General features: G+C 48.7%; 1 protein-coding gene across 2 annotated transcripts in view; it reads left to right on the top strand.

The window, feature by feature from the left end:
- The window catches only part of plekhg2 (pleckstrin homology domain containing, family G (with RhoGef domain) member 2), a 67016-nt gene that overhangs the window by 44420 nt on the left and 2651 nt on the right, over positions 1–19945 (top strand). For both annotated transcript variants that reach the window (XM_024804892.2, XM_024804896.2), the window contains 8 exons: positions 5347–5413; positions 6374–6420; positions 14884–15034; positions 17557–17688; positions 18613–18795; positions 18959–19051; positions 19144–19230; positions 19840–19873. In XM_024804892.2, coding sequence (XP_024660660.2) covers positions 5347–5413; positions 6374–6420; positions 14884–15034; positions 17557–17688; positions 18613–18795; positions 18959–19051; positions 19144–19230; positions 19840–19873 — 794 coding nt within the window. The remainder of the gene's footprint in view (positions 1–5346; positions 5414–6373; positions 6421–14883; positions 15035–17556; positions 17689–18612; positions 18796–18958; positions 19052–19143; positions 19231–19839; positions 19874–19945) is intronic.

Genomic DNA, 19945 nt, shown 5'->3' on the forward strand with positions numbered 1-19945 from the left:
GCCAGCCTACATTTTCTGTGTATATGCAAGACACTTTGCAACCCACTCCAACTCAGCTCGTTTTTAACCGTATGAGCTGTTAAATATAACTTAGGCAGAGCGGAACAGTAATCATCTTGTGCTGAGTGAAACATGGTTTTATTGCTGCAGGTAAACTGTTGCTGTTGGTTACATGTCCGTGATTCTGGGCTCTGGCTCAGCTGAAGTAACTCACAGTTACATGATCACAGAGTGGCCATCGTTGCTCTCAGGTGTGTTATAGAGTCCCTGCCTGCATATTACAGGCAGCAGGTAAATGTTGAGTGATTTAACTATGTGCGTCTGCAGGGTGGTCCAGGGGAAAGTACAGTGTAAAAAGGAAACGTTGTTGCACAGTCTGAAGGCTTGAATCTGGAGTCAGGTGTCATTTACTTTACCTGAGGCCTGTGTTAGAGGCGTGCCGGGTGATGTCTCGCTGATGTGTTTGAGGGAAACGTGGAGTAAAAGACAAAAGACACTTCTTCTGCTTCTTGAGCACATGTGTTAATGCTGAACAAGACTTTGTTCATGAAATAAGAGAAATGTGGAAACAATGTGCTTTAGTGCATACATGTCACAGTCTTTTCACCTCGACTGATAGCAGAAGCTAATATCAGGTTATGACTGTGAGTGAGTGATTACAGGCTCGGACAGGTTCAGTGAAAGTAAAGAGACGTCCTGAGTGTTTCTGTGGGCTGATCTGGGCTCAGTTACACGGCGGCTGTGACTCAGGAGGCAGAGTAACTAATCTGCTAACTGGAAGGTTGGTAGTTTGATTCCTGGCTGCTCCAGTCTCCATGCCAAAGCGTCCTTGGGCAAGATACCGAACCCCGAGGTGCTCTGTGATGTGTCGGTCAGGGTGCCAAAGTTCAATGGGAAACATCTTCCACCTGCAGGAGCTTCTGTCGCTTCAGCATGAAAGGATGAACTGGACTGGCGCTGGGTTGCAAAGTGGCTTGCAGATAAAGGAGCGTAACCTTAAAATATAACTGTTAATCAAGTCAAGAAGATGATCCTGGTATCAAATGTAGTGTTCCCCTTCGTCATTCAACAGTCCCAAATTCAGCCCCTGCTGTGAACTCGGAGGGTGTTACTGTAAAATTTCTATTCCTCATCCTTATTTGGTCATCAGAAGCCCCACCCACCTGCTGCTTAAACCCTAATTTTTGAGGAGCAGCCAATCAGAAGAATGACAGATGAACTGAAGCCCAGTGTAAGCTAAAGAAGGATTATTTTGAACTGCGAGTCATGCAAAGCTGCTGTAATCCACAATAAGGTGGAAACGAACGGCTCTGTGATGCGTCTGAGCCGTGTGACTGTGGACCCGCCTCCTGCTCTGCAGTCAACCCGCCGACACACCGCCATCAGAGTTTTGATAAAAACACATTTCACTGCATTCAACTCTTTAGTCTTCGTCCTCGTCTCAGCGCGTTTCTGAGACGCCGCTCAGTCAGCTGCTGTTTATCACTGCGTTAAAGAGCCGGCGCTCCGAGGGAGGATGAAAACCAGACCTGTGTTTTCTTGGCCCCAACCCGCAGGGGAGAAGGAGGAAGAGGTGGAGGAGGGGAAGGCCCAGCTCGGTGTTTTGGGGGTCACGGGGTCCCCCGGGGTCAAGGTTAGGTTTGCTTATTTAGTGGGTTAAATTCCTGGGAAAAGAAGGGAGGAGATAAAATGTGTTGATGAGCTGAGGTGTGAACATCCAGGAGAAACAGGCGGGAAAACGTCATCTGCAGAGGATGGACAGGAGCAGCAGCCAATCAGAGGACTTCCCATAGACGAGCGCCATAACACCGTGTGTGATCACTGGACTTATTTAACTCAGGCATCAGGACGCTCCCATTATCACTGCCAAAACATTAAACACAGCAAAAGGATATTCTGCTTTATTTTAATAGATTTTAATTAATAAATTGTCTAAATTAAAAGACAATGAAGCTGCGTCTCCATGTCGCTGACCTCGTGCTCTTCCTGCTGACGGCGAGGGGAAGCAGCTCGTCTGCTCCTCAGGTGCATGCCTCGTCGGGATTGGTGGAAACCCGTGGCCCGCCCAAGTCTGCGTCAGGCTGTGGGCTGCGTGTTTGTAAAGCAGGAAATGAAGACGAGCAGAAAGTTTAGCTTTAAAACTCAGTAAACCGGACCGTTGTTGAAAGGCTTCGCTGAGCGTGGACAGGACGTGTGCGTGTGTGGACGCCGTCGCCGTGATGAGCGCTGACAGCTCGGCGTGCTGCCGGTTTGCTCTCGGACTGACCTGACAGACCTGCCTTAAATGCTGCTTCGTGCACATAAACAAACGTGCGTGGATCAGCGTTGTGATCGTTTCCATTTCCTTTGCCGATATCTCTGTTTTTCCCCGACATGCTTGTCGTCCCACATTAAAGACATTTTTCCTTCTGTCTTTAATTATCAGCTCCGTCTCTCTGTTTACTCGCGTCGTCGTCCCGTCTCTGTGCTTCCTTCACTTTTATTGTGGCGTCTCTCTCTCTGTCTGCCTGCCGCTTTGCCTCTGACATCCCGGCTTTTCTGTGGTCACTCCATTCCCAGAATTCCCTCTTCCTTTCCCATAATCCCCGGCTAATGATGTCCGCCGGCCACAAAACGAGGCCTGACGCCAGAGCCGAGCGAGCGAGCGAGCGAAGGCAGCGAGGAAGAGGAGGTGGAGGAGGGAGCGTGTGTGTGTCGGTCCATACGCACGGATATGTGTGTGTGGGTTTGTGATAATGAGAGCCTCGATCGGAGCTCGTTAGCTGAGAATGCAGTAAGAGTTTGCAGCGTGACCTCATATAATCTCCTCCTATCTCCTCCTCGTCACGGCCACTCGCTCGCAACACCACCACGCTCCTCGTTTTCCCAGAAATAATCAAAATCAGCTCGTTTCACTGTGAAACAGTGAAAGTGGTATTTCACAGTAATCCGTCGACGTACGTGAAACACGGACGATGCTTTTCATTATCAGGGCTCTGAGCGTTCGTGGGTTCGTCCTCAGTAACCGAAGCTTCTCACGTGGTTTGATCCGCAAACTCCAACCTGTGGATGCAGCTCGTCCTCCATGTTCTGCTGCTCAGACCTCCTCCAGCTCTTCTTCGGGAAAACTTCCAGAGGTCTCCTCTCCAGCTGGATGTGCCTGGAACACATCTGAAGCATCCCCGTCAGACGATGTGGCGGAGCTCCTCGCCGTCCCTTCAGACGAAGCTCATTTACTCACTTTAATCATCCAGAGATGAGCGTCAGACAAACCTGCACAAACGAAGGGTCCTCTGGTGTTACCAGATGGAGGCCTGCTCCAATATGGCAGAAAAAGATCATCATCAACTTAAATGTCTTGTTACAGGAAAGTAAAAATGAATGAAACAGCAGTTCAGATCAGTGAGAGGCAGCTGGAGGACGATGTCTCCTGTCTGATCTCAGCTCAGATGGATCCATGTTTATCATAAACTCATATGAGCTGTCGGCGTGTTTCGTTCACGCCGCCTCAGTCGTCCGACGTCACGTGAAATATGTCCAGCAGTAAAAGTCCCTCCAGTGAAATTCTCTGAGGCTCCGCTCGTTCCTGATGCATTGTTCAGAGAGCTGCACTTTTTCAGATAGTCATCAGACATTTGGCTCGAGTTTCTGCCTAGCAACAAACATCGGCCTCGCCAAATAAAAACAAAGCTTCTCAGAGACGTTTTCAGTCTCATGCAACAGTTTGTTTTACTGCTCGTGTTATTTTTAAACTGCGCGGTGGGGAAATAACCAGATTCAGCTGCGCCGAGGTCATCAAAGCTCCTCAGAACGCACGGTCAGGACGGAGACTTCGACTTCAACCTAAATCCACTTTTCTAGGGTAGCTTTGCATGATTCACAATTTGATTCACGTCGACCTGACTCACTGTCAGATGCTCTTGTGTTTCTTCGCTGTTGGCCGTGTTAGATTAAAACGCCTCGCTCTGTTCAGCGTCACAGCGAACAACAAGTTTCCTGTTTTGCAACAAATTCCTTCTTTCCCAAATTTTCCTCATAATTCATTTTGGTTTGGAGGCCGGCAGCTTTCAGGCACCCATGGGCCTGAAAACGTGCACGGCTGCACATAGATCTCAAACACACGGAGTCTGTTTCAGAGAGAGACCAAGTTAGAGCATCGGGACGTTAAACCCGACGAGAGAGAAAGAGAAGGTTTGTAAGCAACGCCGCGACCCCAGCGGGCGTCCGAACGCTCTCGCTCGGCACGATAACCACCGTCAAAGCTTTATGATGAGTCCTCAAAAAGACGAGGCGAGCGTAACGCGCTGACGCTTTCTGCTGCCACTCAGTTGTTTCCAGCTTTGCTTCGTCCTGCACGAATGACCTTAAACGAGTATTGATTAAAACCACAGACGGAGACTCTGAGCTCAGCAGCAAACGGCCAGCAGGTCAAAGGTTATTCCACAGAATCTGGATTGGTTTGGCATCACGCCGCTGTGGCTTAAGAAGTGCACAGTGTGGTTAAGATGGATGGAGAAAAGAGAGGACGAATTAAAACAAAGCGATAAAGAAGGTTGTTGTACTCGGCTGGGTGGAGGGACGAGGGTGGAGGGACGAGGGTGGTCAGGGGGAGAGTTTCCCTGAGTTGGTGTAGCATCATGCTAATCTCTCTCAGTCGCAGCGCTCGCTGTGACTACAGTATGATGGTTAGTTATTACAGCATCAGACCGTCTGTGCTCGCTCTGTGGACAGTTTGCAAGCTGCAGGTCCTTCATGCTCAGGATCACCCGGATGATGCGTTTAGGGAACCTCAGTGGTTCCATGGTGGGGTGGTTAACACCTCTGCTTTACATGTGAGAGATCCTCCTATTCAAGACTGGGAGGAGAGACAAACCAGTGTAGTCCTGGTACTGGTCCCAACCTACAGGGTTATACCTGCTAATTATTGCTCAGTAACATCCAAATAAAGTCCTACACAGCACAACTGGGACTCCAGTTTGCAGAGATAAAGCCTAGGAGACAGCTAGCTACAGCCACCTGTGTCACGATCCACGTGTCAATCAAAGAGACCACGCCCCTTATAATGCAAACTTTATGCTTTAGTACAATTTAAACAGGTGGGTTATTAAAACAGGTAAAACAGTTTGTGTATCAGGCTGTTTGTTTCTGCTGGAACGTTTTAACATGGGAGTCTATGGGACTGACTCACTGCTGCCTCTGCTGGACATCAGAGAAACTGCAGGTTTTGGGACGTCATTTAAGAGGTTTATGGGGACTAAAGGTTCCCAGTGTGGATGAAGCTGATGCACCGACATCATCATTAATACACAGAACAAGTCCCTGTTGGAAGATTAGCCTGACCTTTGACCTCTGTGTTTGTGTCCTCAGTGATCTGCTGGAGGATTTAGAGAGAAGCCCTCACGCTGCAGCCATCGCAGAGTGCTTCGTAGAGAGGGTGAGTACACAGCGTGTGTGTGTGTGTGTTCTGTTTTATGCTCTCTCACCTCTGTGGTGTCAAAGCTCTTTGATTCCTTTCAGCGCACGAACCAAATATGAGTGTAAAAGCTTTTTTCTTTTAGCGTTAATAATAGTAATGAACCCAGGCCTCGAAAGGGGGAGGAGCTTATTCGGGACAGAGAATGCACTGAGGCCCAGTTTGAGATAAAGAAGGATTATATTGAAGTGTGAGTGATGCAAAGCTGCTCTGTGAGAGGTCAGGGGTCAGAATAAGAGCTGAGGATGAGCAGTAGGAGTCCGTTCAGGATTGTAGATTAGATTAGGAGAGCAGGAAGTCTCCACAGTAATCTGTCCCTTCCCTCTGGGTCCTCTTTGTTCATCAGCAGGGGGCTGTGCTGCATTCAGGGTTAAACTCTTCTGCAGGACCTTTGAGCACCTTCAGTTGAGTTTAGAAACAGCGTCTGGTCCTCGGGAGGCTTGTTGTTCATTCAGACTGGGCTGAACTGAACTTCCTGTTTAACCGTGGACATTAGATTAAACCGTTAGAGTTATTTTAGGACCCGAGCAGGAGACACAGTGTGGGTTTCTCTCTGCAACCTCCTGACGGGCTGACAGGAAGTGGACTGAAAGGGGACGTGAAGGACAGCTCGCCCAGTTTACAGGGATGAGTGTGGTTCACACTTCAGCGGCACATCTACGGTCATACCTGCTGGATGGGACGAAGACCTCTGACCTCTATGAGGTGGACCTGTGGCTGAGTTCAGGCAGCCAGACCGAATGTATAAAACTGCAAACAGCTGGGCCAAACAGCTGGGGTGGGAGTGGGAGGGTCTCAGATTCATGCAGACATTTTTAACTGCAGGAAAAGCAAAGGTGAGCGCCCCCCGCAGGGAAGCTGCAGGCTTATGGCTGCTGGTTCAACGCCAGCTGCTCTGACATCAGCTGTTCTCTGTTTCAGAGTGAAGCCTTCGACATCTACACTCTCTACTGCATGAACTACCCCAAGTAAGTACACGCGCACACACGCACACACACACACGCGCACATGCACACACACACACACACTCACACACACACACACACACGCACACACTCTCACACACACACTCTCACACACACACACACGCACACACTCTCACACACACACTCTCACACGCACACACACACGCACGCGCACACGCACACGCGCACGCACACACGCGCACACACACACACACGCACACACGCACACACGCGCACGCACACACACTCACACACACACGCACACACGCACACACACGCGCACACACGCACACACGCGCACACGCACGCGCGCGCACACACACGCACACACACACACACACACACACGCACACACACACGCACGCACACACACACACACACACACGCACACACACGCACACACACACACACACACTCTCACACACACACACGCACACACACGCACACACACGCACACGCGCGCGCGCGCGCACACACACACACACGCACGCACGCACACACACACGCGCACACACACGCACACACACACGCACACACTCTCACACACACACGCACACACACACGCACACACACACTCTCACACGCGCACACACACGCACACACACACGCACACACACACACACACACTCTCACACACACACGCACACACGCACACACACACACACTCTCACACACACACTCAGCTTCCTGTTAGGAGTGGATTCCCAGACTCTGAGCTGGATCCCGGCTCAGGTGGAGATCTGGATCCTTTGTCCTGCTTCCAGATCCGGGTTTTTGAGTAACAGATCACATGACCTCCTTTGTGGAGACAACAATAAAGATAAAGGAGGAAGTATAAACAGGAAGTCCTGCTCACTGTCCAGCCTCAGGCTGATATAATTACTGACACAAAGCTTTTCCTTTTCAAGTTTGATCGACATCAGTGGGAAACATTTTTCTGTGGCCTGTTCCTGATGAACAGACCGCTGTCGAGTTCACTCTGACGCTGATTTATGACCAGAGTAAATGCGAGCGTTGGGGTCCGCTCCATGGACGACAGCCTGAGCTGCGTCCTCGTCTTCCCGTGCTGACGTCTTTCTCCTTTACCTGGAGCCTAAAACCAAAGTCTGTGCCGCTGTCTGAGGCGGTCCTCACAGGGAGTTTGGCTTCAGCCTTTCACATCTTTGAGTCTCTTTGTGTTGTCACAAAACCGACATGTTGCTTCTGTTTCTGATTCAAATAAATTTCAACACTGGAATGAAAACACTCACGCAACATTTTTTACTCTCAACTTCAAAATGCAGATGTGTTTGATGAAGATGAATGGACGGCGAGTGCTTAATAATCTCATTTCCATTGTGGTTCTCTGAAAACAAAAGAAGTTATGATGGCAGATGTTGGAGGCACAGACCAGTTTAACTCCAGCTGTTGCTTCAGACGTGCTGCTGGGCTTCTGTTACAGGCTGAAAGCTCCACCTGTCCTCCCAGCAAAAAGCTGGTGATGAGCTCAATCAACATTACAGTAACACTTCATAAGACGACCCACAAATAAGGCACAAGTACCCTGTACTTAGGTGAAATTTCATGTAACAATGAAATAACCTAAAATTAAATGAAGGAATTTTAGGTGCTGGGTTATTTCATGGAAAATTTCTGGAAAAGCAAACAATATTTCCCCATCTTACATCTTATGTTCCTGCAAAATGCACGTAAGTTCTGGGTACTCGCGCCTCCTCTCCCCCTCATGGAGGAAAAACACTTTTATGTGTGAAGCTCTGGTTAAGCTGCGTGAAGACACTGAAACAACCAGCAAGGAACAAACTGTGACTAACAAATCATCTCTTTCTGTAACTCAAAATCTATTGGAGCTGCAGAAGTTTGGAGAACATTTGGAGACCAACACAGCCGAAAAATATCACCAAAAGCTGGACTTTAAGTTAAAGGGGAATAAAAACTCACAGGTGTTACACCCGTAACACGCCCAACACTCAGGGCCGATAACTGCTGAGGAGATCCATGTCTGATGTGTGGATAGATCTAAGATCGATCTGCAGGGAGAAAATCGGTGCCAAAAGTTAGAATAAAAGCAACTCTGTGCTTTAGTGTTTCACTGTTCCAACACAAAGTAACACAATCAATGTGAAACACTGTCTCCTACAACATCACGAGTTAGAAAACAGACCTGTTTTATGCCTCTGTGACACCTTAGAAAAGCTCCTGTTTTAACATTTCTTTAGATCCACAAGAGCTGAATTACACAATTATACCAGCAGGTTGCTTGGCAACCACCTAGCAACAGCACAAGTACAACAAGCACAGGCATGACGTTGTGATAGTTTCATATATTTACTGTTTGTCTCTTCTCCTGCAAACACGTCTGCTCATCTTTGGTTTCTTCTTCCTGAGCTTTCAGTCGTCTGTTAGCGTTAGCCTAGCCTGCAGAGCGTTATTCAGGCAGTGTTAATGTAACTGGGAAACTCTGCACGCTCATCACAAATGAAGCAGATCACAAGACCGTGAGCAGAGAGGCTGATGTTAATGTGGTGAAAAATCCACAGATCCAGCTTCAAACAAAGCACGCGCCCACGTTAACCAGCTGCACGTGACGGTCTCTGCCACAGCGTGCAGAGCTCTGCGTGGTACGATGCTCTGAAGAAAAGTCACATTTATTTTGGTTTTTGCCGTTAATGAAGTAAGAAGTAACACGAACGCAGAGATCTGAGAGCTGCGTGTGAGTGATAGATGTGAACGAGAGGCACAGAGCGCAGCGTTACCCTGTTTCACTGCACGTGTCTGCGTCCGCGGCTGCTTCGTCTCTTTATTCTCTGCAGAGTCAAACAGAGTCACTGTTGATCTCACGCAGGTCTTCTCTCCACCGTCTGACCGACTGCGCTCGGCCTGCCTGGATCTCTGCCCGGCCTCCATCTGTCTGCATATTGATGCACTTAAATCACTGCATACATGCGCAGTAAAAGCTTCATCGGCACCCATATGTGCCTCCCCGTGTGTTTAAACCCTTCGGCACGTACCGAGTCTGCCGGGGTGGAAGGCGACCCCTCCTTCACCTCGCTCGCTCGCTCTATCTGCCTGTCGCCTCCTTAAAGCTCCATTAAACACCAATAAAAATAAGTAGGTCAAATGCTTTCAGACCACCAAACCCAGAAACTCTGTCTCTGTCAGCGCGTCTCCAGCTTTTCGAGCTGCATCGCTGCCTTCTCTGCTGGACCCTTCCTGGCCTCTCAACTGCTGATTTTTTCAGCTGCTGCGTGTTAGGATGCTCACGGGTGCCAAATGTACTTTTTCCCAGCCTGAAACACAGGAATCTTTCAGCAAACCCGACACATGAAAACTTTGTGTGTTTGTTACTGCACATAGACAGGAAATAATGTGAAACACTGACAGATCACTGAACAGCATGTTTGCATGCAAGGATGAAACCATAACACATGTCAGGTGATCATGTTCCTAAAAAGGGTTCGTGAGAAGATATTTAAGTCTGATGTGGATGGCGAGAGTGTGCCGGCCACCGTCAGTCAGCAGACGTGAGAATAAAGAGCCAGCGAACCTCAGGGCTCAGATGAAGGGGTGGATGTGAGCCCAACCCCAGCTGTAAAGAGGTTAAAAGTAATCAGAGTAAGTCTGAGCTGATCAGGGTTTATTGTGGCTGAGGGTGCTGGAGGCAGCGCTGCATGCTGTGGTTGCTGCTGAAGGTCCGTGAAGGCACCAGGACGTCAGTTCTTCAGCTGTGAATCAGCCCCTCAGCTGTTTCATCCCTGCAAGCCTCAGCTTCTCAGATATGCTCGAAACCAGTTTTCACTCATGTGGTCACCTCGCTGTGTCCCACAGGAGTCTCCAAGTCACCTGCGTGTGCTGCAGCCATCAGCACAGGGGTCGTGGTTTAAAGATCTGGAACCAAACTTTCTGCTGCTTTAAATCTTTCGGTTTTGGGTCAAAACTTTTGTCTTACTAGCCAGAATCAGCCCTGTGGAATATTTTAGCTCCGAGCGTTCAGCAAACTCGCAGTAATGCGATCACCAGAGGAGCAGACTTTCGGTCTCTGTCAGCCCCTGCTCTGCATTTTTCCACAGTGATCCGCTGGGTCAGATTTGGAGGGAAATGTGCTGGATTGCAGGTTTCTGAACTCTGCTGTCGTCCCGCTGGGAACACGAGACGAGAGGCTTTGTTTGCCCGGGGATCCTGCACAAAAATGAAAACGCACCAAACAACAGATCGGCTCCAGGAACGCAGCTTCTCTGCCATCGAAAACCATCAGCAACAAAACCGAAGGAGATATTTGTCTTTATAATATCACAACACTGTGCGTGTATCATGAAACTGGCTGCCAGCAGAATGATTTGAACAGATGTGGATGTAATCTCAGTAGGTAGCTCCATGGGGAGAACAGAGACAGATGCTGAGGTAATTTATGCCGCTAAACTCCACTTGGATGCAAGCACAGTTTGTAATGCTGTAAATTGATGAGCTGTAGAGCCAGCGGGCTTTGGAGGCTGGCAGGGGGTCTCCTGATTAAAGCCAACTTTTAACAGAGCAGAGAAATGTTCCAGGAATGATCAGACTCAACACACATGAAAGCGAAAGTACGTCTGGGAAACAGAGCAGGTTACTGGGTTTATGTCCCAGCCTTCATCTCCGCCCCGTCACAGCACGGCAGGACTGTCCAGGTTAACCGCCGGACTTTAAACATGGTTCTGTGTTGAAATCTCGGGATAGCTGGGGTCTTTCTGCCCCGGTGCTGCCTGCTGACTGACTGCTGCACTTCCGAACTCGGTAGTCGGAGCAGATAGTTGGGAAAAGTAGATCCTCAGTGTAGAGTGCGGCATATCTGTGGAAAACTCATCTGGACAAATAATCAGGCGTTTTATCCCAATGCAAACAAAGCTTACAGGTAGACGCACGGGTGGGACTATTTAAGAGGTTAATAGTGTTTTGATTGGCTGTGCAGATTGCAGGTTGGTGTTTTGTTACCTCTGATTGGTGGAGATGACTTCGGGCTCGGGGGAGCGGCTGCGATTATCTGCAGTCTGTGAAACTGACTGCTTTCCTCTGCTCCGAGCATCCGTACAACACGAGGTGAAGCACAGCGACCCTGGAGACTCTGTGGAAGTTTGGGCTGAAGGAAGTCCTCGGTGTGTTCCAGTGGATGAGTTCATGGGAATCTTGCCAAATGCAGTTTCTAGGCATGTCTCTGGTGCACATTTTTCATATCTGCCATCTGCTTTAAATTCTCCATGCAGAGCTGAGTGTTTATCTGAGGCTGAAGTCGGCTTCCTTCAGTCCGAGATGACAGATTACAGCTTCATTTCTTGTCTACAGAAAATTTGCGACTTAAATTTGGCTGTTCATTCTGTGACATTTTATATGAACCTAACATTTGTCACTGTTGTCATCCCAGCGGCTGCAGGTTTCATTATAGCACAACTGTGAACAGTGACTCTTCTTTAAGCCTTTTATTGCTGTAAAGTTTACACATGCTTTACATTAATATACCACACCATTTAAAACCTCCATGGCAACAAACAATGCTGTTTTGCTTGCATGTCTCAGTTATGTATAAGCTCAGAAACTCTGCAGGTGACTGTTGAGATGTGGCGTAGCTGACACCGAACTCCAATTCGTGCTCATCCAGGTACGGAAATCCCAAAAGGTCGGTTCTGTTCATCTGGATGTTTCGTTATCATCAGGTGACGTCTTCAGTCTCAGCTGACTGCAGGTTTCAACCTTATAAACAGGACATTTGCACAATGACTGAAACCAGCAGCACCGAAGGAACAATGGGCTGTAGCTGCAGCTGAGACTGAAGAAGTCACACGGATGGATGGATGGATGGATGGATGGATGGATGGATGGATGGATGAATGGATGGATGGATGAATGATGGATGGATGGATGGATGGATGGATGGATGGATAGATGGATGGATGGATGGGAGGATAGATGGATGGATGGATGGATGGATGGGAGGATGGATAGATGGATAGATGGATGGGAGGATGGATGGGAGGATAGATAGATAGATGGATGGATGGATGGAATAATGGATGGACAGATATATGATAGGCTGTCCAAACCCTTACAGTGGTACATTAGCCTTTCAGTGTGGTTGGACAGGCACATTTCTGTGACACAAGCCCAATGGCCTCACCTGGTTTGTGCACCAAACCAGTGCCTTAAAATCAATGAGCACCTTTTTAGGGGCAACACACTGATCCTGTGCTGGGCCTCGCTCTGTCCCAAAAACATGGGACCACAGCCTGAAGCTGTTCTGCTGATGTTCACTGGAGAATAAGTCATCGTCCACAGAACCAGTCTGACTTTTATTTGAGACATTAGACGTTTTCTGTTGAAAGGAGCCGGGTGGTAAACTCTGGTGATAAATGTTTGCACTCTGCCTGTTGGCGCTGTAGGGTCCAAAATGTGGCAATCGGGGTATTTGGGTCGATCCATCCATGATCCGGCTGAGCAGGACAGAGCTTTATCAGACCCGGCTCCATGCTTCCAGTCCTTGATGTCCGGGTTTGGTAAGTCTGTTCAGGCTGCGGCCTCGGTGACCACGGTGGAACCGGATGTGGTCGTCTGCTTTTATAACCCGCCCAACTGTGGCTAGACTTAGAGTAGGCTCCCTGCCTGACCTCTGACCTGTTCTGTCTGCTTGGTGTTTGGTGTCTGGGCTTAAACCCCGCAGAGACGGAGCAGACATCATCAGCAGTCGATGTGACACTGATGAACTCATTATGACTGGAAACAGAACGCTTCGCTCTTTTCACCGTAACAGTCCGGTACAGCGTCAGCATCGCTGCTGATGCCTCGATCTTCCGGTCCATCTCATGTTCCACCTTTCCATCAGTTTTAGAGATCCGTCTGCTTCATGCTCTGCTGCAAACCACCCCAGCATGAAGCCAGAAGAACCCCCTCATGCACAAAAAGTAGGCACACCATTCGGGGGGTCCCAAAACATCATATTAACTGTGTTGCACCCCTCTGATGCCCCTGCTGGCCATCCAGTGCTGCTGCAGGACTCTTTGGGTGGTGCGCAGGTTCAGCTGCTACAACTTACCTGATAGGTTGGAGATAAATGTGCGCCTGGTTTGGTTTGGACAGTGCCGGTACCACCGCCTCTTTGGTTGGTATGAACGTGTTTCTGTGGTTAAGGTAATATTTGTCTGGCTGCAGGATGAATGTGGGCCTATCAGACGCCTCCCTGATGATGTTTGATTAGATTAGACTGAGAACCTGTGAAGTTCCTTTTTGTAAACTGTGGTTAACGTTTCAGCTGTGAGTTTGCAGATGAAACTCTTTAATTATCCGGGCGATATTCTGGTTGGTATCACCTGTTGTGGTGTTTAGGACGCTGTGGGGAAGAAACAGATGAGCTGCTGTGTTTGAAAGCTCGTTTCAGACTCTGCACTTCACTGATGTCTGCAGAAGATATTAGCACTGCTCTGAATCCCCCCTCTTTCCTGTGGAGAAAAAGAGCCTGATCTCTCCTCTCCGTCCCCATCGTTACCTTGACCTCCTTCCTCCCATCCTCTTTGGCCCCCTATTTCCTCATCCCTCCTCGTTCTTCCCTTCCCTCCTTCCCTCCAGTCCCTCCACCAGCGTCCAACATTCTTTGGCTTCCAACTGTGATGAATGTCTGTCAGAGGACCTGACAGCCGAGTCTCCACTGTCCTCCATCATCCTCTTTCACCACCATCCCCGTCCTCTCTCCTGTCGCTTCTTTCTTCATAACCTGGACCTATTTTTAACTTCCTGTCTTTCCATTTTTCCCTTCCTCAGACTCTTGTCTTCTCTTTCTATCTCGTCGTCGTGGACATGTGGCCCTCCCTCTTCTCCTCGTCGTCTGCTCTTTGTTCTGATTGTGATGAATGTTGGTGAACTGGATCCAGAAGCTCTCTGTCAGAATCTTTTCTTTCTCTCTGATCTCGTCAGTTTCTCTCGTTCTTCTATAAACTTGTAATGAATGTTTGTCAAAGCTCCAAACAGCTGTGGAGTCCTTTTGCTCTTTAGTTTGTCATAATCGCCTCCATCTGTCTTCTTCTTCCTCCTTCCCTCCATCATTTCTTCACCTCGTCCTCTGATGAACGGCTGAGGACATCCCTCTCACCTCCTGCAGCTCCATTGTCTTCTGGCCTTCCTCCACCCCAGCTCATCTCTTTGTTCCTCCTGTTAAAGTTCCCTCCCCGTGCTTTTTCACCTGCTTGCTGCTACTACTGCACATTCACCCAGTGTATATACTATATATATATATAATGTTCTTCCTCTACATTTCACTGTGTGTTATACTTGTATAACTATGCATGTGACAAATAAAGAACCTTGAACCTTTAAATGCTACGAGGTGATGGCTGAACTCTGTAGATGTCGGTAACCTGACCATCGACTTGTTTTGGGGCTTGCTGTTTGGCTTCAAAAGAATCTATTGTGGTTTTAATGATTAACGCCGTCTCTGCTGCTCTGTGTCCACAGCTCGGTGGCCGTGCTGAGGGAGTGCATGAAGAACGAAAGTCTGGTTCGTTTCTTCCAGGAGAGGCAGGCGACCCTGAGCCACTCCTTACCGCTGGAGACGTACCTGCTCAAACCAGTGCAGAGGATCCTCAAGTACCACCTGCTGCTACAGGTGACCCTTCATACCACCTAATACTACAAGTTATATCGCAAATACTACCAAATACTGCATGCGGTGCCTGAAATACCTCCAGATATACAAGTTAAACTTCAAATACGATCAGATGTTGGACATAGCACCTCAAAAACAGCCTAATACAGGTTGTACTAATGAATACTGCATATAGAACCTCAAATACTGCAGGTGAGAATTTAAATGCTATCAGATACTGTGCACACGAAAGCCTGTTACTTGGTCAGGTGCCACCTGCAAGTGCATCCAAACACCTCAAATTCTAGTAGTTGAGAAGTAGCTCAACATCTCAAATACTAGCTTTAGTTCAGCATAAATGACTTCAGTCCTACCTGATACTGCTAGATGAGTACCTGCTTCCACAGGTAACACCAAACATCCTTAATGATGTCACTCCCTGTGGTTCCCTGAGGAAGCTGATTGGTCCTCGTAAAGCTTTGGTCTCCAGGCAACAGGTCTGTCTCCTGTCAGTAAACAGAGGGTCAGGCTGAGACCTCTCAGCGCGTCGCGTCTTTAAAGACGAGCGGTGTGTGTCCTCGGCTACGTGTGCGGGGTTTTTCCCAGGACCAATAAAACGAGGATAAACTCTGACATCATCTCAGAGTCCAAACTTCTCTTTCCGCTCTGCAGCTGCTCTGTCACAGCTTTGTTCTGTCCTCTGACCACAGGTCCTTTACCGTCTGTGCTGCAGTGAAGTGCAGTTATGCTTCTGTCTCATGACACGCTAACGTGTGTGCACGTGTAGGACAGAAGTGATTAAAACGGCTGTTTCAAAGACAGGGACCGACTGAGACCAGCGTGGTCAGTCGCTGTCTACAAAGCAACACAGCTGTGCAAAGACGGCGATAAAGGTCAACAACGCCGAGTCCGTGAGCAGTCACATGCAGTCTGTCAGAGATGAAATGGGGATTAAACCGTGAATCCGTTGCCATCTGCACGCACAGAAATTTGCATTATTTACTTTAATTCAGAGTCTGTGCAGAACGCAAAGATCTGAAACTGCAGGACGGCCATCTAACTGCTAAACATACACAGGATCACGACCGGAGGACAGTCAGCGAGTCGGCTCCGCTGTGCAAAGAGTTGGTTGAGGTTTGAAACTACAGCTGCCCTAAAACTCAACTTATCTGATTTCAGCGTGTAGAAGAAGTAAAGCCAGCGGCCTCGAGTTAACGTGACAGGAAGACTCGTCGATCAGTCGTAAGCTCTGCTTCTCGTTGTCTTTGTTGAGTCAGTTTTGGCACAAACACCAAACAGATGCTGGAGCCCATTTGTGCCGCAGTCAGCACCAGGAAACGGGGACTCTGTTAAATCACACGAGAGCGAACTGCAGGCTGGCCGTCGTCGTGTTCTCATTACTCTGAGGAGAAGCTCAGCAGACGTTTGAAACAGACGAGTCTCAGTTAAAGACTCGCAGCACAAAATAAACCCACAAATTCTAACAAATGAAATATTTACACACACGTGTAATTCTGCTCAGATACCACCTGATACTGCAGTATCATCGTGTGTATTATTGTGAACATGCAGAAATACTTGAGTAGAGTCAAAACGGATGAAACGATGGAAACAAGCTGAAGCGGTCCGGTTTAGGAGCAGAACCATTTGTTCTTCTGTGCCAAATTCCCATCGTTAATAATCACATCTGGCTGAATGGAGACTTGTGCTCCAGATGTTTAACATGACGCGCAAACACCTGGAAGAGGCGAGGACTTGTTCATCACGTCTGTTCACACAGAGCGTGCTTTAAAGGAGCTCCTACGGTGTGAAGCTGAAGCCGCAGAGGCCTTCTCACTCAGCCGTCTGCTCCGTGAAGCAGGAACAGCTTTCCCAGTGAACGTGCCGAGTCTCCTCACTGGTCCCAGTCCAAGCCCAGCTCTAGGAGCGGGCGGGAGGATGACACAGCTGAAGCTGCTCTTTGTTCTCGCTCGTTGGTCTGCAGGATTTGCCGCTGCCGCTCTGATGACGGCGGCCAGTTTAAACATCGGTCAAACACGTGTTTGGATCCGAGCTGGGATTTTCCCAGAATCCTGAGCTGCTCCCGTTTCAGTCCATTCTGTGCTAAGGCGCTTCAGGGTGCAGTGGAATGTAACTGCACACATACTCTGAGCTACTTGTACTTCCAGTCCGATGCTTCTCACAGGGAAGCGACGCTTTTGACCTCCAGAGTTCACAGAACGACTCCATGAGCACGAATGAAATGTGGCTGATCTGCAGCTTCAGTCACAACCTTTGCAGTCCAATGTGCTATCCGCTGCGCCACAGAGCCGCACGGTGAGGTGGCTCAGTGGCAGTTTAAGGGTTAATGATGCTTCGCGTCCTCGTGTTCACGGTGGTCTCAAAGACGTCAAAGCAAACTGAGTAAAAGTTACGAGGACACAAACCACAGTTTATCTGAGGCTCGGAGAAATCCCCGTCTGTGTTTTGGCCTCAGCAGGCGGAGGATCAGAGCGGGGAAGGATCTCAGCTGTCTTTTATGTGCGGGTCTCGTCTCGTTTCAGGAACTTTCTAAGCACTTTGACAAGAGCGAGCCCGGATATGAGGTCGTGGAGGATGCCATCGTCACCATGACAGCAGTCGCATGGTACATCAACGACATGAAGAGGAAACAGGAGCACGCTGTGCGGCTGCAGGTAACGATGATCATGCAGGACCCCAACGTGAAAAAAGCTGCTGAGAAACATAAGGCCCGGGGGCCAGAATCAGCCCACCAGACTCTAAAGTGGCCCACTAGATGGCTCTGGAAGATGTGAAGGAGGGCACTGATACTACTCAAAGTAATTAAGTAACATGAAATTTCCTGTTTTTCATGATAGTTCAGCTTTTTACGACGAGTCCACAATAAAAAACAAAATGACACATTTACTCCCGACATGCTGACAGATTTCTTTCACTGATTTTTTTATCTGCGAAATCTGAGATGTCCTGTTGAAGTTACTCGTCTTTTTCTTATATGACGATGTTTCAGTTAAACGTCTTTACACTGACAGAATGAGGATGTTTCACTCGTCCGGTCCATGTGGCCCACGATGTAGAACACCTTGGACATCTTTGGTCTACCTACGAGCTACCATTCAGCAGCTATTAACAAAGACTGTATATGAAAGATGGACACAGCTACCATATGAGCTTGTGGGTCGATATTTGCAGGTTTCATTGTTAGCATGTTAGCCATCGTTAACATGGGTTTGTGACCAGATTTAGCTGAGCTTTGGAGCGCAATCACTAGCAAGTTGATGCTAGTTAGCGAGTTAGCTTAGTTAGCATGTTACCTAGCTAGTTGTTGCATAGCTGGGACCCCCATGTGCTTTGAGAACCGATGAAGCCTTTCAGGTCTGAGGTGAAACATCTTTGAGAACCTAAAGACGTCCAGTTGCCTTCAGCACTGAGAACTTTGTGACCCATGCAGGCATTTTGAGAAAACTGGTTCTCTAGAGAACGCTGTGCTTTTCCAAAGAACCTTTCTGAAGATGAAGGATCGGTGCAGATCAGCAGGTTTAGGTCGGGTTCACTCCACTGTGGTTAGCCTGTGACCTTTCACCGATGTCTCGCTCCAGGAAATCGAGTCCCTGCTGGTGAACTGGACTGGGCCGGACCTCAGCGGGTTCGGCGAGCTGGTTCTTGAAGGTTCCTTTAAAGTCCACAGAGTGAAGAAGGAGAGAGCGTTCTTCCTGTTCGATAAAATGCTGCTGATTGCCAAGAAGAGGATGGAGCAGTTTGTCTACAGCACACATATTTTTGTAAGTAACAACACGTTTGAGGCCGTCGTGGGTTGTGTCTGCACTCCTGCATCACAACAAACACACATGCGACCCCCCAGGAAACAGAGGCTCATCGCCACAGCGATGCTCTGACCTTCAGGGTTCCTCACGTTTGTCTCTGTGTCTGCTCCTCCACCTGCAGTGCTGTAATCTCCTGCTGGTGGAGAATCTGAAGGACCCGCTGTGCTTCCGAGTGTCCGACCAGACCATTCCCAAACAGCAGCATGTAGTCCAGGTGAGGGAAACCTCGAGTCTCCGCCTTAAATCTGGATCTCAGATGCAGCGACCTCACTGTTTGTGTCTGGATCCTGTTTTTTTGTTCTGCAGACGAAGAATCAGGAGGAGAAGCGACTGTGGGTGCACTACCTCAAGAGGCTGATCGTCGAAAACCATCCCGCATCACTCCCACACAAGGTAAGCAGGTTCACATGTCCTGGTCTTCCTGTGTGAAGCTCCCACGTTCTCCCCACCATCCAAAGACACTCACATTAGATGCTGACTCTTACCTGCCCACAGGTGAAGTTCAGCACCGATCACTGTGGTTTGAAGCATATTGCTGCTCGCAGGAGATCCGATTGTTGAGTAGACCTGGCTGTGGTGGCTTTATGGCCTCTGTTAGCAGCTGATTGGATTGATTTGCACTGCAGTGAGAGCGCGATCTGTACCTGAGCAGCTGTTTATAATGTTCACAGCAAAGATCGAGGAAACATGCATGTAGTCGTGCTCCCAGCAGCAGCAGTAGAGTTTAGTAAAGAGTGCAGCGTTAGCAGCTTTTGTAGATCTTTGCTGCCCCCTGCTGGTGTAAACAGTAAGGAGCAGCAGATGTCCTGTAACATGAGCAGGATGGTGATACATCCATGTTTGTAACCAGGTTACAGTGGACACACTGACTCTGAATATTTAACATCCCACATCCAGCCAGCTAACTGGAGTCAGCGTCTCACCTGTTCATTTAAATCCACCTGGTTAATGTGAGGATTTGTCTTTGCTCACACGTCTGACTGATTCACTGATCGTTTCCAGGCGAGGCAGGTCCTGGGAGACAACTTCTGTCAGTGTGAGTCTCACACACACACACACGTATTCAGCATTTTTATATAACAGTTTTCAGCCTCTGCAGATGGAGTGA

This window comes from Maylandia zebra, linkage group LG14 (assembly GCF_041146795.1).
Source record: "Maylandia zebra isolate NMK-2024a linkage group LG14, Mzebra_GT3a, whole genome shotgun sequence".
NCBI classification, from domain to species: Eukaryota; Metazoa; Chordata; class Actinopteri; order Cichliformes; family Cichlidae; genus Maylandia; species Maylandia zebra.